The sequence below is a fragment of the Salmo trutta genome, chromosome 28, assembly GCF_901001165.1.
Source record: "Salmo trutta chromosome 28, fSalTru1.1, whole genome shotgun sequence".
Taxonomy (NCBI): Eukaryota; Metazoa; Chordata; class Actinopteri; order Salmoniformes; family Salmonidae; genus Salmo; species Salmo trutta.
Window position 1 is genome coordinate 19,288,256 of NC_042984.1, and position 18,437 is coordinate 19,306,692.

Genomic DNA, 18,437 nt, shown 5'->3' on the forward strand with positions numbered 1-18,437 from the left:
GATGCAGACTGTTTTGAAGTAACAAAAGTTCATTACAAAAACAGGGCAAACGACAGGTCAAGGGCAGGCAGAGGTCAGTAATCCAGAGCAGTGTCCAAAAGGTACAGAATGGCAGGCTCAAGGTCAGGGCAGGCACAGGTCAGTAATACAGGGAGGTGTGACAAGGTACAGAACGGCAGGTGGGCTCAGGGTCAGGGCAGGCAGAATGGTCAAAAACAGGAAAACTAGAAAACAGGAACTAGAGAAAGACAGGAGCAAGGGAAAATCACTGGTAGGCTCTACGAAAGAAAACGAACTGGCAACAGACAAACAGAGGTATAAATGCACTGGGGATAATGGGGAAGATGGGCAACACCTGGAGGGGGGCGGAGACAATCACAAAGACAGGTGAAACAGATCAAGGTGTGACAGTAACCAAAAAAGTCTTAAACAAATCAAAATAGATTTAATATTTGAGATTCAAATAGCCACCCTTTGCCTTGATGACAGCTTTGCACACTCTTGGCATTTTCTCAACCAGCTTCATGAGGCAGTCACCTGGAATGGATTTCAATTAACAGGTGTGCCTTCTTAAAAGTTAATTTGTGGAATTTCTTTCCTTCTTAATGCATTTGAGCCAATCAGTTGTGTTGTGACAAGGTAGGGGGAGTATACAGAAGATAGCCCTATTTGGTAAAAAACCAAGTCCATATTATGACAAGGACAGCTCAAATAAGCAAAGAGAAACGACAGTCCATCATTACTTTAAGACATGAACGTCAGTCAATACGGAAAATTTCAAGAACTTTGAAAGTTTCTTCAAGTGCAGTTGCAAAAAACATCAAGCGCTATGATGAAACTGGATCTTATGAGGACCGTCACAGGAATAGAAGACCCAGAGTTAACTGCTGCAGAGTTCATTGGAGTTACCAGCCTCAGAAATTGCAGCCCAAATAAATGCTTCACAGAGTTCAAGTAACAGACACATCTCAACATCAACTGTTCAGTGGAGACTGTGTGAATCAGGCCTTCATGGTCGAATTGCTGCAAAGAAGCCACTATTAAAGGACACCAATAATAAGAAGAGACTTGCTTGGGCCAAGAAACATGAGCAATGGACATTAAACCTGTGGAAATTTGTCCTTTGGTCTGAAGTCAAAATTTGAGATTTTTGCTTCCAACCTCCATGTCTTAGTGAGACGCGGTGTAGGTGAACGGGTGATCTCCGCATGTGTATTTCCTACTGTAAAGCATGAAGGAGGAGGTGCTATGGTGTGGGGGTGTTTTGCTGGTGACATTGTCTGTGATTTATTTAGAATTCAAGGCACAGTTAACCAGTATGGCTACCACAGCATTCTGCAGCAATACACCATCCCATCTGGTTTGGGCTTAGTGGGACTATCATTTGTTTTTCAACAGGACAATGACCCAACACACCTCCAGGCTGTGCCAGGGCTATTTGACCAAGAAGGAGAGTGATTGAGTGCTGCATAAGAAGACCTGACCTCCATAATCCCCCAACCTCAACCAATTTGAGATGGTTTGGGATGAGTCGGACAGCAGAGTGAAGGATAAGCAGCCAACAAGTGCTCAGCATATGTGAGAACTCCTTCGAGACTGTTGGAAAAGCATTCCAGGTGAAGCTGGTTGAGAGAATGCCAAGAGTGTGCAAAGCTGTCATCAAGGCAAAGAGTGGCTATTTGAAGAATCTCAAATATAAAATATAAAACACTTTTTTGGTTACTACATGATTCCATATGTGTTATTTCCAAGTTTTGATGTCTTCACTATTATTCTATATTGTAGAAAATAGTAGAAGTAATAAAAACCCTTGAACGAGTAGGTGTTATAAAACTTTGACTGGTAGTGTAGCTTTACTGTACCTGTACTATTGCTGCTGGCGGTATTTGAGACAACATATAACTGTAAATCCTATGATGTATGTGGAGTGATGGCTGTAGGGCTTTATATGTTTGCTCTCCCTACTCCATTGAGGATAAAGTGCCCTTTCCATTTTAAATGTTTGCTGTGTTTTTCTCCCTTCCTCTCTCCACTGGCCTGTCTGTGTGACCCAGCTGCCTCCAGCCCCCCCCCCCCCCCCCGACTTGTCTGTGTGCAGGACCGCTCTCTCCTCTTCTCCGCTCTCTCCTCTCCTCCTGCTCTCTCCTCTCCTCTCACTTTGGCGGGGGGGGGGGTCCGATTCAACCCCTCCAGTCTCCTAGCAACAGAGCTGTTTGGAGCGGGACAGGGAGAGGAGAGAGAGAGAGAGATAGGAGGGGATGGGGAGAGCAAAGTCCTATGGGATTAGAAAGATGGGGAGAAAGAGAAAGGGGAAGAATGAGAGAGAGAGAGAGTTGCAGTTGAGTTTTGATAGGTTTATGTGGTGATGGTGATTAGGGCTGCTGACATGTCTTCCTCCTGTAAAACGCTGTGATGCTGATGAGAACACATAGTTACACAACCATTCAACAGCTGGTCTCCTCCAGCAACGCAACATACACCTTGTGGACTATGCTGAATAAACAGACAGAGGAGCATTTAAAAACACAAACATGAGCATGCGCATACGCACACAGACACAGACACTGACACTGACACACACACACACACACACACACACACACGCGCGCGCGCACACACATACACACACACACACACACACACACACACACACGCAACCCTTCAAAGGGATCCAAAATCTTTTAGCAAAATGGATGGCTGTTTTGACTCTAGGTTGATTCCTGCCAAGGGTGATGGAATCTTTGCTGTACCACAGTTCACTCAAAAACGAGGAGGCATAAGAGGCAACAACAGCTATAGGAATCTTGGTTAGTGAGATATAAAGTGTTGCTGTGTTAGAGGACAATAGCAGATCTAACACTGGTAGATGTCCAGGTATGTGCAGTACAAAAGCATCCTAGGTTGGATTACTATTTTGGAGAGAATGCAAAAAAAATTATGTACTGGCTCACTCACTATTTTTGTCCTGAATAATGATGATGTCATCAGGAAAATGAGACTGGAGTGATGATGATCAGGATTGTTAGCATTATCATTAGGCTATTACATTTAGAACATGCTGACAGGGAAGGAGAGTGGCGAGAGAGAGAGAGAGAGAGAGAGAGGAGTGGGGCCGGATTAAAACAAACCTGCTCTGGGAGCTGGTTTTAGTTGCCATGGCAACGATCATTACCTTGCACTTGGGAGAGCAGGAGCAAGGAGAAGGGGAAGAAAGAATGAACGGGACAGAGGGAGCGAGGAGGAGAAGGACACAGTTGGAGGAGGAAGAGAGAAAGAAACGTCAGATAGCAGGAACAGGATAGAAATGCCAAAGGAGAGAAAAATAGTGAGATTCCTCAGTGATGCCAGAGAACTTTCTGAGCTCTGGACCGTCGTCCGGGAACACTAGAACACATCCCCTGACATCTCACAGCTAGTCATAAAGCACAGCTTTTGGAACCTACATTTGTTCTGTCTACCAGGCACTCAACTAGATGCATATAATATTCCATTATTTTGTTTCACTGACCTTAGCTTCTATTCAGAGCTATAAACCATGCATATAAGCCTCAGTTCACATGTTCTTTTGTTTACATAAAACTCATTTCTCGTGGAAATAATACACCAGATAAACCTAAACAAGGAAGTAATAAAGAATAGAGACAAATGTAACAATGAAATACAGAAAAGTTGAGGGAGAAAAGGAGAGAGAGAAAACCCAGCGTTGACCACGCGAAAGAAAGCCCATGTGGTAGGTAGGCTATTAAGCAGAGAGGCCGCTGTCATAGCGATGTGAGTTCCAACCACACCTGCCCGAGAGAGAGATTGTGGCAGTTTCTATGGTTACGGGGTCAGCTACATGGGAAGCAGGGTAGCTGCTGGGGGCTGGCTGTAGGAGTAGCTTTCTGCATTGGACAGGACTAGAGGTGGTGTTATTTTTAAACACTGACTGCAGGGATGAGGTGGTGTTGGTGGTGCCCATCAAATGAAGCCCCAGACATCTCTCTCTCTCTCTCTCTCTCTCTCTCTCTCTCTCTCTCTCTCTCTCTCTCTCTCTCTGCAGTGGAGCAATCTCAGAGTGTGTGTAACAGAGAAAGAGACTGACTCTGCAGGGGTGAAGAAGCTCTGCTAAGGGGAAGCTAATCTGGCAGCTAATTCCCTAAACACAAAATAAATCAGTGCCCACCACAGTACACTAGACCCAGCGCTATCCCCAGTCCCAGCAGTGCTCTGGACAGTGGGTGGGTGATGATACCAAGAGCCAGAAGCAGCAGCCTGAATCAGTGACATCTGTCAGGAAACACTCTGTTAGGCTAGCCCCAGACACAGACAGGCACCCAGCCCGTAGAGCTGGGATCTACATTGACACAGACAGTAGCACTGGACATCTCAGGAGAGCTGACCCAGTGGTGATTTTTCCTGCCCCCTGTTTGAGTTGCTCCATATTCTTCTCTCCTGTGTGCTGATCCATATTACTCTGCTGAATCATACTCACTGTTCTCAGTGCTTGAATAAGAAAGCCATCTTGTTAACATTCACACTACGAGCCCTGCATCAGCTAATAGCCTTGGGGGTTAGGATATTTTCCGATTTTCATGACTATTATGTTTCAGATATATTTTTCCATATAGAACCGATACACACACGTGCATGTGTAAAGGACGTCACGCTGCTTGCTTAGTGAGTACACTTCCTCCCGATTGGGCCCACAGTTGGTGCGAACTCGGGACCTCTGCTTTGCTAGCACACTTAACCGCCCTCCTGAAGTGTCTTACCAGTCGGCGCCACATTAAAAGCTAGCTATTCGCTGTCACAAGTGGGGACACTTCAGGCTGAGGAGTGAGTTTCACACATCCCAATGTGCTCCATTCACCCCTTAAACTTACTCAGTAGCGACCCCATTGTTGAGCTGAGCGCAACTGTAGATCTGGGTCACGGCACCACTGTAAAGGACGACAAGCTGCGAGTACCATTTCCTCCCAAGTTGGACCGTACCTGATGTGAAATTGTGACCTCTGCCTTGCTAGCACATGTGACCGCCCTCCTAAAGCCTCTTACCAGTCGGCGCCACACTAAAAGCTAGCTATTTGCTGTCGCTAGTGGGGACACTTCCGGCTGAGGAAAGAGTTTCACACATCCCCATGTGGTATACATGCATGCGCTCACACACACCCTTACAAAAAAAAACACATGATGAAATCACTTAAACAAATCACATGAAAAATAAAAATACATCTATATCATATGAGTGACACATGGTTTTGGGACACCGTGTGAAGTTTCAGCTGTTTTTCTCTCATGAAAAAAAAAGTTCCCACCTTCCATCTTTTTTTTCACTGGTTTCTTTTTTTACCACTTCCAGCTACCTCTGGTCTCCCCATCCAGGAACCAACCCTGCTTACCTTCAGAGGCAAACTAGCAGTGGGATGCAGGGTACTATGTTTCTGGAATGAATTTGCCAAAACTTGCAACTGGAAAAAAGGCAGCGAAAGCAAAGGCCAGTGTAACATAACCAAAGATGGAGAAAATTGCAGGAAAGAGGGAGGCGTTTTATTTAATCATGTTATCATAAAAAAAAATCACTGATTACATTTTTTGGGGCAACCATTTAGATTTTATTTGTTCTCGCATTTCGAAATTAGTTCCTTGAAATGTTTTGTTTTTGCTATCAATATTTGGGGTTTTATGTTTTGCTTTAAATATCATTATTTTTGTTTGCAATAGTAAGAATTTTGTTCTCGGCTTCAGAAGTTTGCTTGATATTAATGGCACAAAAGTAACTCACTCACTAGAAGATTGCACCATATAATAACACTATCACTCTATTTAAGGTGTTTAAAGCGGAAATCCTTAATTGAAACAATAACGAAGTGTTTTCCCCACCACAGTTTCAGTAAAAATCTGAGGGATGAGACTGGAGAAATGTCCTGCTCTCAATCAGTAGACTACGCTATGGATGCGAGAGCTGTCCATGATATCAAAATGATAGTTTTAACCATGTTTTTAGGCTATACAGTGGTTGTTTACATCTACTTTGTTTCAAACATTGGAATCAAACATTTAATATTTTGGGTTCTGATGGGATACAACAGTTGAATTAAGCGCAAGAGGCATTTATACGTTATATTGTTTAAGAATCAACGGGTACATATCATTCATTTATATGGATACAGCAACTAAGGATTACCTCTTTGACAGGCAGTGACCTTCATACAGCCAAACTATGTCGCCATTTGCACATGATCCATTAACCTACCCCCCCAAAAATGTATTCTGTCGACTGTTTAGCAAATGTCCCGAAAAATCGTTGCCTTGGCCCACATTTGGGCTTTTTAGATGTGGTCAACTTAATTCCACCAGTGGAAACATTGCTACTGTTAACACCATCTTATCACATATACAGAGAATAACATTATTTCAACCAAACATGTGAATCTGCAATTCCACATGTCAAAGTGAGATTTTTTACACAGTTGGAGTTTTCTTACATGTAAAATGGCAAATTTGATTTTCACATTTGCAACTGAAATTCACATGTGAGGTGAAAACATGTTATTCTCCTCATGTGAAAAGTGGTGTTAACATGTGAACATGTGAAACTGCTAATTTGACATGTGCTTTTTTGTAAGGACACACACACATGCACGCACGCACGCACGTACACACACACACACACACACACACACACACACACACACACACACACACACACACACACACACACACACACACACACACACACACACACACACACACACACACAGGTCTCAGTTTCCTCAGGCAGGGTACTGAATGTTTCCCTCTCTGTCTTACAGTGTGCAGATGCAGGCTCGGCCCAGGACAGCTTGTCCCTGAAGAGGGTGGCAGTGGTGGAGGACTTCTTCGACATCATCTATGCCATGCATGTGGAGATGGGTGCCGACCCTGGTAGAGCACCTAAACACGCTGGCCAGAAGAAGACCTACAAAGCGGTAAGAAGCTGTCCCGCAAGTGATTTATTTTGTCCCTCCAAAGTTTTTAGAATAAAAAAAATCTATATATATATGCTGTTGGGGGGGGGGATTTTAGTTTTTGGTCAAAAATACTAAAACCACCCAGTATTCTGCTAAGAATGCGTTTCATTTAGGAAATCTGTTCACCAAGTATTCACACAAATGAAAAATGAGGCATGTGATCGTGTCTCAGTGTAATCAAGGTATGAAATTATTGTTATTTTCAAATACAATCTGTTTGGGGCTTTGTTGTGGTCAATTTGCAGTGTACAAATTATTATAATTATGATCTATCCCCCTCGTCCTCTGCTCTGACAGAAATCGGCCCACGGCTGAATCTAGTTGCCTACCCCTGCTAAAGACTGTACTAAAACATATTCTTCCTATTCTCTTAGAGACTGCCACATAAAATAGACATTTTATAGACTGACTATTTCTTATTCATAGCATCAGTAGCTACTAAGGCAAAAAGGCATCCTCAACAGGAGACAAAAGTAAAATCTATATATATCACATAATCAACAGCATATGCATTCCTAGGTTAAATTGTTCTATGGTGTATCTGTATTCACCCAGCCCTAGTGTATTCACCCAGTGTATTCAGCATCTAGTTAGGTCTGAGATGCCATGTCTGTGTCTGCAGCTGGGGGGTCTTTGTCTGTGTTGTGAGATAGTTTTTTGGGAAGCATGGCTGTTACACCCCCAGGGACCAGGGCCTTTTCTCCCTCGCGCCTCTCGCCCCTGCCCCGTAGAGAGGTCCTGTCATGTCTCATAGTACGTACCCTTTTGAGAAGGCACTGAGCGCCATTGGGGCATAATATGAAGCTGTCACTGTGGCCTTCTGGGAAGTGCAGATTCCTCTGGGTGGCCTTTCCTTCTCCTCTGCCTCTGGGGGAGGGAGAGAGGGGGGTAAGCTGGGCACCCCTGCTGCCTCGCCATGGTCACATGAAGGTCGCCTTGTTTAGCAGGGAAATGCCAGGGGGAGCAGAGAAGCAGAGATAAACAGGGAAGGGAGCTAGAGCGTGAGAGAGGGAAATATACAGGCAGGTCTGAAATTATTGGCACCCTTGATAAAGATGAGCGAAAAACACTGTATAATATAAATAATACAAATACTGAGCTATGTTGTATGCTACAAAAAGTGGGAAATGATATTATTTTATACTAATACAATTGCTCAGAGAAAGAGATTTAGTTTAACAAGTAATAAAAACAATCTGAATAAGATAGGGGTTAAAATGATTGGCACCCCTGTTTTCAATAACCCAGCACACTCCTCTTGCGAGGATAAAGACACTGAGCCTTTTACAAAAATGTGTTATGAGATTGGAGAACACATTGGGAGGGATCTTAGACCATTCCTCCATACAGAATCTTCCCAAATCCTTGATATCCTTTGTCTGCGCTTATGGACTGCCGGCCTCTTCAATTCAAACCACAGGTTTTCAAGTCTGGACACTGAGATGTCCATTGCAAAATGTTGATTTTGTGGTCTATTAATAATTTCTTTGTGGATTTTGATGCGTCTTTGGGGTTATTGTTTTTCTGGAAGATCCACCTGTGGCGAATTTTCAGCATCCTGGCAGAGGCAAGCAGGTTCTTGGCTAAAATGTCCTGGCGCTTGGTTCAGTTCATGATGCCGTTGACGTTAACAAGGGCCTCAAGACCAGTGGAAGCAAAATAACCCCATAGCATCAAAGATCCATCACCAAATTGTACAGTAGTTATGAGGTACTTTTCTGCATATGCTTCTGTTTTTCGACGCCAAACCCACCATTTATGTGCGTGGCCAAAGAGATCTATTTTCATCTCATCTGACCATAGCATCGCCTGGATTTTGCTAAATGGCACTTGGTGTGCTATGGTCAGATTACATGAAAAATATAGCTCTTTGGCCACACACACCAGTACCTCATACCTACACTGTACTGTAAAATGTGGTGTTGGGTCTTTGGGGCTATTTTGTTCCACTGGTCTTGAGGCCCTTGTTTTTTTTATTACTTGTTAAACAAAACCTCTTTATCTGAGCAATTGCATTAGTATAAAATAAATAATGTTGCCAATCATTTTGAACCTGACTGTATATGAGTCAGCTGCACCTGAGAGACACAATGAGGAGGAGAAAGGCCCCAGCTCTGACTCCAGTCTGATATATCAAACCAGAAATACAGTGCATTTGGAAAGTATTCAGACCCCTTCCCTTTTTCCACATTTTGTTACGGTTCAGCCTTATTCTAAAATGGAAGAATTAAAACTTGTTCCTCATTAATCTACACGCAATACCCCATAATGACAAAGCGAAAACAGGTTTTTCGAAAACCAGAAATACCTTATTTACATAAGTATTCAGACCCTTTGCTATGAGACTCGAAATAGAGATGTTTCTACAACTTGATTGGAGTCCACCTATGGTAAATTCAATTGATTGGACATTATTTGGAAGGGCATATACCTGTCTATATAAGGCCACACAGTTGACAGTGCATGTCAGAGCAAAAACCAAGCCATGAGGTCGAAGGAATCTTCCGTAGAGCTCCGAGACAGGATTGTGTCGAGGCACAGATCTGGGGAAGGGTGCCAAAAAATGTCTGCAGCATTGAAGGTCCCCAAGAACACAGTGGCCTCCATCATTCTTAAATGGAAGAAGTTTGGAACCACCAAGACTCTTCCTAGAACTGTCCGCCCGGCCAAAATGAGCAATCGGGGGAGAAGGGCCTTGTTTAGGGAGGTGACCAAGAACCTGATGTTCACTCTGACAGAGCTCCAGAGTTCCTCTGTGGAGATGGAAGAAGCTTCCAGAAGGACAACCATCTCTGCAGTACTCCACCAATCAGGCCTTTATGATATCGTGGCCAGACGGAATCCACTCCTCAGTAAAAAGGCACATAACAGCCCATTTGGAGTTTGCCAAAAGGCACCTAAAGACTCTCAGACCATGAGAAACAAGATTCTCTGGTCTGATGAAACCAGGATTGAACTCTTTGGCCTGAATGCCAAGCCTCACGACTGGACGAAACCTGGCAACCTTCCCAACGGTGAAGCATGGTGGTGGCAGCATTATGCTGTCAGGAGGTTTTTCACCGGCAGGGACTGGGACACCAGTCAGGATCGAGGGAAAGATGAACAGAGCAAAGTACAGAGAGATCCTTAATGAAAACCTGCTCCAGAGCACTCAGGACCTGATTGTGGTGAAGGTTCACCTTCCAACAGGACAAGGACCCTAAGCACACAGCCAAGACAACGCAGGAGTGGCTTCGGGACAAGTCTCTGAATGTCCTTGAGTGGCCCAGGCAGAGCCCGGACTTGAACCCGATCAAACATCTTTGGAGAGACCTGAAAATATCTGTGCAGCGATGCTCCCCATCCAACCTGACAGAGCTTGAGAGGATCTGCGGAGAAGAAGGGAAGAAACTCCACAAGTACAGGTGTGCCAAGCTTGTAGCGTTATACCCAAGAAGATTTGAGGCTGTCATCACTGCAAAAGGCGCTTCAACAAAGTACTGAGTAAAGGGTCTGAATACTTATGTAAATGTAATATTTGCAAAATAAAAAAATTCAACCGGGGGGGGGGGCAATTGAATCAATTTTAGAATAAGGCTGTAACATAACAAAATGTGGAAAAAGTCAAGGGGTATAAATACTTTCCAAATGCACTGTGAGTAGATGGTAGAGTCAAACGGTCAGGGCTTCGGCAGTAGACAGGAGAGAGAGAGAGAGAGAGAGGTTGTTGGAGTCCTTGAGGGAGGATTCCTTCCTCATTCCTCACTATGCCACATAACACAGCATTAACATAATCATTGATCCCAGGATTTAATAACAGTTCATGCCTACTTTGCTCCTGTCCTGCCTGACCTGTACTTTGTCCTCTGACCTTTCCCCTGGCACAGATAGCGGAGACATATGCCTTCCTGCCCAGGGAGGCAGTGACACGCTTCCTAATGAGCTGTGGAGAGTGTCAGAAAAGGATGCACATCAATCCCAACACTGCAGAGTTTAAAGGTAACTAACTTCCCAGTCAGTCTGCTCGTTCCTTTTTATTAATTTACTGTATATATTTATTCAGTCATTAAATCCCAGTTTGAAAAGAAAGGCTTCTTTCAATTTGATATCTATCTGAATAGCAACAATGCCAAAGACTTCTAATGCATTGTTATAACATGTATCACCTTCCTACTGCCTTTGTTAAAATTATTAATTGTAATGCTACCACAAATAATGAAATATTGAATTGACTGCTAGTACATTTATAGCTCCATATTCATTGTGTTTCACACCCTCAACTCAATGTCCAATCTGTCGTTTAAATATATCTTAGGTCTCTGTGTATGTTTCGTCAGCCAATTAAAGGTGTGGACTATGGTTGAAAGCAGAGGCCATCAAATGATGTAAGAAAGACCCAAGAGGTCCTAAATTATGAAAGAGATGTTCCAAGAGAAGTAGCATGGGGTCCCTCTAGTGGCCATGGTGGGGAACACAGAGGGCTTCCCATTTAGTTTACAGCATAGTTCATCATTCCACGGAGGGCCGAGTGTCTGTGGGTTTTCACTCCTCCCTTGTACTTAATTGATGAATTAGTAAGGAACTAATTAGTAAGGAACTCCCCTCACCTGGTTGTCAGAAACCTGCAGACACTAGGCCCTCCATGGAATTAGTTTAACGCCCCTGGTTTACAGCATTAGAACAGCAGTCCATGACTCCAGATCAAATCAAATCAAAGTTTATTGGTCGCGTACACAGGTTTTCAGGTGTTATAGCAGGCACTGCGAAATGCTTATGTTTATTGGCTCCAACAGTGCAGTAGATTGTATCTCAAATAGAGTACAAATACAAAAGAGAAATCAAAACGAAAAATCTAGAAATATAGAATGAGTCCAATTAACAATCCAGAGTAGATATATAAGAGTGAGCATGTGTCAGAATCCAGAATATAAATATGCGTTGTGTATAGACAGTATACCATTTGGAAAGGAAATATTAGGATGAGCTATGTTGAGAATACAGTATATACTGTACATACACAGTGAGAAAACAACAGTATATAACAGAATATGAGAAAAAGGGCCACAGTACCTACTGGTTGTCATTATTGCCTTTTAATCAGATTTTAATTAAGATCAGAGAAACCAGAGAAACCAGATCAGATGAACGAACTCTCTGGTCAAAGAAAACCAATAGACAGTGCAGGGGAGTGGCAGAGCCCAAAGGGCATGTGGGAGAAGTCAAAAAGCTCTAAAGGCATGTCTGTTTGGTTTGAGCCATGAGAGTTTTGTTCAGTTAAAGTGGTACAAAAGAGATCATACCTGGCTTGCTTTACTTGATTGTTTGTCTTGAAAAACATCTTACTGTATCTATCTCTATGTCAGTGGAGGCTGCTGAGGGGAGGACGGCTCATAATAATGGCTGGAACGGAGCAAATGGAATGGCATCAAACCATGTGTTTGATTTATTTGATACCATTCCACTTATTCCGCTCCAGCCATTCCCACGAGCCCGTAATCCCCAATTAAGGTGCCACCAACCTCCTGTGCTCTATGTTCTGTACAGAAAATGATCGACCAACCTCCCTGGTCCCGGACCTCATTGACTACAACATGCCCCTGACGGCCACCTACCTGAAACAGATGAAACTACAGTGCATGACTGCCAATGAGCGGGTAAGGCATAGTGTGTGTGCGTGCATGTGTGTGTGTGAATGCTGTGCTGTGTGTGCGTGTGTGTGTGAGAAAGAGAGAGGGGGAGAGAGAGAAAAAGAAGAGAGCGAGAGAGTTACGGTGGTGTGTGTGGGGAGGCTGATTGAGAGAAATCATCAACATATTTCACATATCCACAACTTTCTATTACTTTGTAAGTTGGAGAGACACTGACAGTTTTACATTCTCTGGAACCAGAGAAACCACTCAACTGTCATTTTTTGCAAAAATAAAATTTCAGATTGTCTCAGTTCATCATCTTTGTCTAGTATTTCCCATTCTGCACAAGGCATAGGCCTATTGGAAATGATTACAAAGTGTGAACATTTTATTAAAGATGGAGTAGTTGTAGTGTAGTGTAGTGTAGTGTAGTGTAGTGTAGTGTAGTGTAGTGTAGTGTAGGTGTTCTTTATTGTAATCAGGGAATCAACAAGTTAACCAAACAAAGCATAGGAGGCAGCGGCAGATTTACCAATCAAAATCTAAAGACACCAAGAGATTAGAATGTATGCCACTGTAAGATACTGAATTCACTGTACCGTGATAGTGACATCAGAGGCAACGCTCCGCCTTGTTCTCCTCCAACACTGGACTTCAATGCACACCCGTGCAGTAGGATTTTTGTAAAATCACCGGAAGGATAGAAGTGTTGTTGACAAAGAGATGAAGCATGTATTATACAACTTGCTGTTTTTATTTAGGTGAAAACCAGGACCCTATCTAGGTAAGAGCTATTCCCTGTGCTTAAACCCATGTTTAGTAATGTGTATTTTACACATTTATATTTATTTAGAATATTGACAATAATTTGATCCATCGTCTGTATTGGCTAGCAGCAATATTATGCCTACTAAACATATTTTTCAGATATTGTAGTGATGCAGCTCACTGTCCTTTCCGTTTTGAAGGAATCTCACCTTTGCGTGTCCAGATGACATTATGGCAGCAGGGAATGTCAGCCTATGTCATCATGATGTCACTTTTCACAGCTTTTGTTTGGAGATTGTGCATGTTGTTTAGACATGCGCAAGTGGCTAAATGAATCTCTGTATCCATCTGCCACTCTCTCTCCCTCTCTCTCAATCTCTCTCTCCCCTCTCTTCCCCTCCTCTCCCTCTCTTTATTATGTCATGCATCACTAATAGAGCCTTCAGTAAATGCCTCAGTCCTCTACAGAACCCTCAGAGGGGTGTGTTGTGTTTCCTCAGGAGGATAGCAGTGTGTGCTTAGTGCTTATTGTGCTGTACTGTATGTGTGGGGTTCTGCCAAATGTGTTCTCTTGCGTTCTCTGTGTTGGGTTGCTTCTCTGTGACTAGGTACTCCAGTGTATTGCAGAATGTTACATTCAGAGTTGTCCTCCCTGTTGGTAGAGGTTCAGTAGCAGGTAGCCTGGTGGGTAGGAGTGTTGGGTCAGTAACCCAAAGGTTGCTGGATCAAATCGCTGAGCCGACAAGGTAAAAATGAGCCTTTCTCTTCCTGAGCAAGGCAGTTTACCCCCAACAACAACTGCTCCCTGGGCGCTTATGGGGCGCTGATGAGGTGAATGTTAATTAGGGCAGCCCCCCACACCTCTCTGATTCAGAGAGGATGGGTTAAATGTGGAAGACACATTTCAGTTGAATGCATTGTTGTACAACTGACTAAGGACCCTTCCTCCCGCTATATAATTAAACAATGTTCAGCACCACCATCGTCGTAGTCTGTGTGTTTGTTGTTTATTTTCCTCAAGCTCTGGCAGCTAACCCACTCTGGTCCACTCCTGTCTGTGTTCCGCTATAGTGAGCATGTTTGAGGTTTCTTCTTTCCACAGTTAAAAATAGCAGTGCTGCAAGACACATTATTTAACAGTGAGATTTTTCCCCTCATTCTTACCCTTTTGCTGTCAAAGTTCCACAGTGGTGTTGGCAGTGTCAGGAGAAAATGGCATTGGCTAAACTGTGACTGTGTACAGTGCTTTCTATTGACATTTGTAATAATGCATATTATTGTGTGTTTGACATATGTACTGAATGCTCGCTCACATGAAAATAGTGTATGTGATTTTACTCCTGTAGTCTGTTGCTCTCTACAAGTTAGTGTTGGAGAGGTGGAAAAATGATTGTTATCGATCAATTATGACAAACTTCGTGGCATTGACAACTTAGATGGAAAGCTACTGAGGATGGTAGCTGACTCTATTACCACTCCTATCTGTCATCTTTAATGCCTGGAGGGAAGTCAAAGTCATTCCGCTACCCAGTGGCGTTTTTAGCTTGTATGTCTCCCTGGGCGGATCCCCCCCCCCCCCCTCCCCTCCAACCAAAAAAAAAGCACCATTCTGCACTAACTATCATTTTTATTCAGACATTTGGAACAACACAAATCAATAATCATAATATTTAAAACTATATAAATATAAAAAATATATCCAAAAATAAGTAACAATAACAAATAGAAACACATTTGTGTTGATTTGGCACTCGAGCGTCAATACATTACCCATCCCTCAACACTGTCAATCAAGAGTCAAGACTTAACCAATTCACCTTGGCGGTGTGCAGACTGGTTTTATATTATTCTTAATGATTTCACTCAAACCATAAAAAAATACAACAATATGTCTGTGAAACTATATATTCACAGTATTATAAATGAATTGTGATTTCTTTGGTAGCATTTGGTAGTGTGACTGATTTTACTAATTGCATTAGCACTGTACAAAGTTAGAGGTGCGCTTTTTGATAGATTCCCCTGCTCACCCTACCTCGGGCTTCCAGTGGGGAGACCTGAGGTCAACCTACCCCCACCCCCCTCCCCATCTCGTACCTATGAGTGGGAGACCTTCCCAGGCAGTAGCCTGCCTAGCTCACAAACTAGAATCAGGACGCCCACTCCGACAAGGTTAATTGACCCACAGTCCCACACGGTGACATAATATCATTGATGTGACGTGCAAATGAGTGATAGAAAACCGATCGCGCAAATGTCACCATTTAACTTTTTTTTTTGTGCGGGCGTCCTGTGCCGCCCTCAGCAAGATGTCGCCCTGGGCAACTGCCCATGTCGCCTATACCTAAATCCGCCACTGCCGCTACCCAAGAGTGGTAAAGCAGCCTTTACTGGTTCTAACAGCAGACCTATCAGCTTGCTGCCAGCTCTTAGCAAACTGTTGGAAAAAACGGTGTTTGACCAAATACAGTGCTATTTCTTTGTAAACAAATGGCACTCAGCATGTACTGCACTGACACAAGAAATTCATAATAAGAAGATTGTGGGAGCTGTACTGTGAGATTTCTTTATGTAAGCTTCTCAAGCATGTAAAGTGTGTGTACTGCAGGGCAGCTCTCTAGGCCCTCTACTCTTTTCTATTTTACCAATGACCTGCCACTGGCATTAAACAAAGCATGTGTGTCCATGTATGCTGATGATTCAACCATATACGCATCAGCAACCACCTCTAATGAAGTCACTGAAACCCTTAACAAACAGTTACAGTCTGTTTTGGAATGGGTGGACAGTAATAAACTGGTCCTGAACATCTCTAAAACTAAGAGCTTTGTACTTGGTACAAGTCATTCCCTAAATTCTAGACCTCAGCTGAATCTGGTAATGAATGGTGTGGCTGTTGAACAAATTGAGGTGACTAAGTCACCTGGTGTTACCTTAGATTGTAAACTGTCATGGTCAAAACATATTGATTCAATGGTTGTAAAAATGGGGAGAGGTCTGTCCGTAATAAAGAGATGCTCTGATTTTTTGACACCACGCTCCACAAAGCAAGTCCTGCAGGCTCTAGTTTTATCTTATCTTGATTGTTGTCCAGTCATATAGTCAAATGCTGCACATAAAGACCTAGTTAAGATGTAGCTGGCCCAGCTCTTTATTGTAATCAGACATGCCACAAGGGGTGTTGAGAACAAATTCAAGGACATGTACAGTATTATACAGAGCCATGAGTGTATGGAACTCCCATTTTATATAGCGTAATTGAACAGCAAATCTGGTTTAAAAAAACCAACAAAGCGACACCTCGCGACATGTATGTGTAACTGATAGATGCCCTCACACACACACACTACATGTTAATGTTTTTAAATGTATATCAATTGTATAGTCTTTAGTCTGTAATGTCTTGTTCGTTATGTGTTGGACCCCAGTAACACTAGCTGTCGCTATTGGCGTCGGCTAATGCAGATCGTAATAAATTAAATACAATAAAATCTTCAGCAGCCTATTCAATCGTCCTCAGGGACGAAATCGTAATTTGAGAAGTGTCTCAATCTTTCTCTCCTCTTTCTCTCTCTCTCTCTCTCTCTCTCTCTCTCTCTCTCTCTCTCTCTTCTCAGGATGAAAGTTCGGTGAGCAGTGAGGACATGGATATGGCTGAGCCCACGTGGGTCTCTGCTGAGCGTCCCCCTGTCCCTGAGCTCAGTCCCCCCAATGGAGGGATGGTACACAGCCCACAAGCCGCATTGAAAGAGGAAGACGGTAAGCCTTTTCGTGTGTTTGTGTGTGAGAGTGTGTGTGTTTGTGTGTACTGTATGTTTGTTTGTTTACTGTATGTCCCTGTTTTCATTGGTTGAGCGGGATTTGGGATGTACAGTTGTGGCCAAAAGTTTTGAGAATGACACAAATATTAATTTTCACAAAGTCTGCTGCCTCAGTTTGTATGATGGCAATTTGCATATACTCCAGAATGTTATGAAGAGTGATCAGATGAATTGTAATTAATTGCAAAGTCCCTCTTTGCCATGCAAATTAACTGAATACCCAAAAAACATTTCCACTGCATTTCAGCCCTGCCACAAAGGGACCAGCTGACATCATGTCAGTGATTCTCTCGTTAACACAGGTGTGTGTTGACGAGGATAAGGCTGGAGATCACTCTGTCATGCTGATTGAGTTTGAATAACAGACTGGAAGCTTCAAAAGGAGGGTGGTGCTTGGAATCATTGTTCTTCCTCTGTCAACCATGGTTACCTGCAAGGAAAACACGTGCCGTCATCATTGCTTTGCACAAAAAGGGCTTCACAAGCAAGGATATTGCTGCCAGTAAGATTGCACCTAAATCAACCATTTATCGGATCATCAAGAACTTCAAGGAGAGCGGTTCAATTGTTGTGAAGAAGGCTTCAGGGCGCCCAAGAAAGTCCAGCAAGCGCCAGGACCGTCTCCTAAAGTTGATTCAGCTGCGGGATCGGGGCACCACCAGTACAGAGCTTGCTCAGGAATGGCAGCAGGCAGGTGTGAGTGCATCTGCACCCACAGTGAGGTGAAGACCTTTGGAGGATGACCTGGTGTCAAGAAGGGCAGCAAAGAAGCCACTTCTCTCTAGGAAAAACATCAGGGACAGACTGATATTCTGCAAAAGGTACAGGGATTGGACTGCTGAGGACTGGGGTAAAGTCATTTTCTCTGATGAATCCCCTTTCCGATTGTTTGGGGCATCCGGAAAAAAGCTTGTGCGGAGAAGACAAGGTGAGCGCTACCATCAGCATCCTGAGACCATTCATGTGTGGGGTTGCTTCTCAGCCAAGGGAGTGGGCTCACTCACAATTTTGCCAAAGAACACAGCCATGAATAAATAATGGTACCAACACATCCTCCAGTTTGGTGACGAACAATGCCTTTTCCAGCATGATGGAGCACCTTGCCATAAGGCAAAAGTGAAAACTAAGTGGCTCGGGGAACAAAACATCTATATTTTGGGTCCATGGCCAGGAAACTCCCCAGACCTTAATCCCATTGAGAACTTGTGGTCAATCCTCAAGAGGCGGGTGGACAAAACAAAAACCCA

General features: G+C 43.4%; 1 protein-coding gene across 2 annotated transcripts in view; it reads left to right on the forward strand.

The window, feature by feature from the left end:
• The window catches only part of LOC115165709 (nucleolar protein 4-like), a 39,858-nt gene that overhangs the window by 13,161 nt on the left and 8,260 nt on the right, over positions 1 to 18,437 (forward strand). For both annotated transcript variants that reach the window (XM_029719006.1, XM_029719007.1), the window contains exons 2-5: positions 6,795 to 6,950; positions 10,859 to 10,970; positions 12,516 to 12,625; positions 16,987 to 17,128. In XM_029719006.1, coding sequence (XP_029574866.1) covers positions 6,795 to 6,950; positions 10,859 to 10,970; positions 12,516 to 12,625; positions 16,987 to 17,128 — 520 coding nt within the window. The remainder of the gene's footprint in view (positions 1 to 6,794; positions 6,951 to 10,858; positions 10,971 to 12,515; positions 12,626 to 16,986; positions 17,129 to 18,437) is intronic.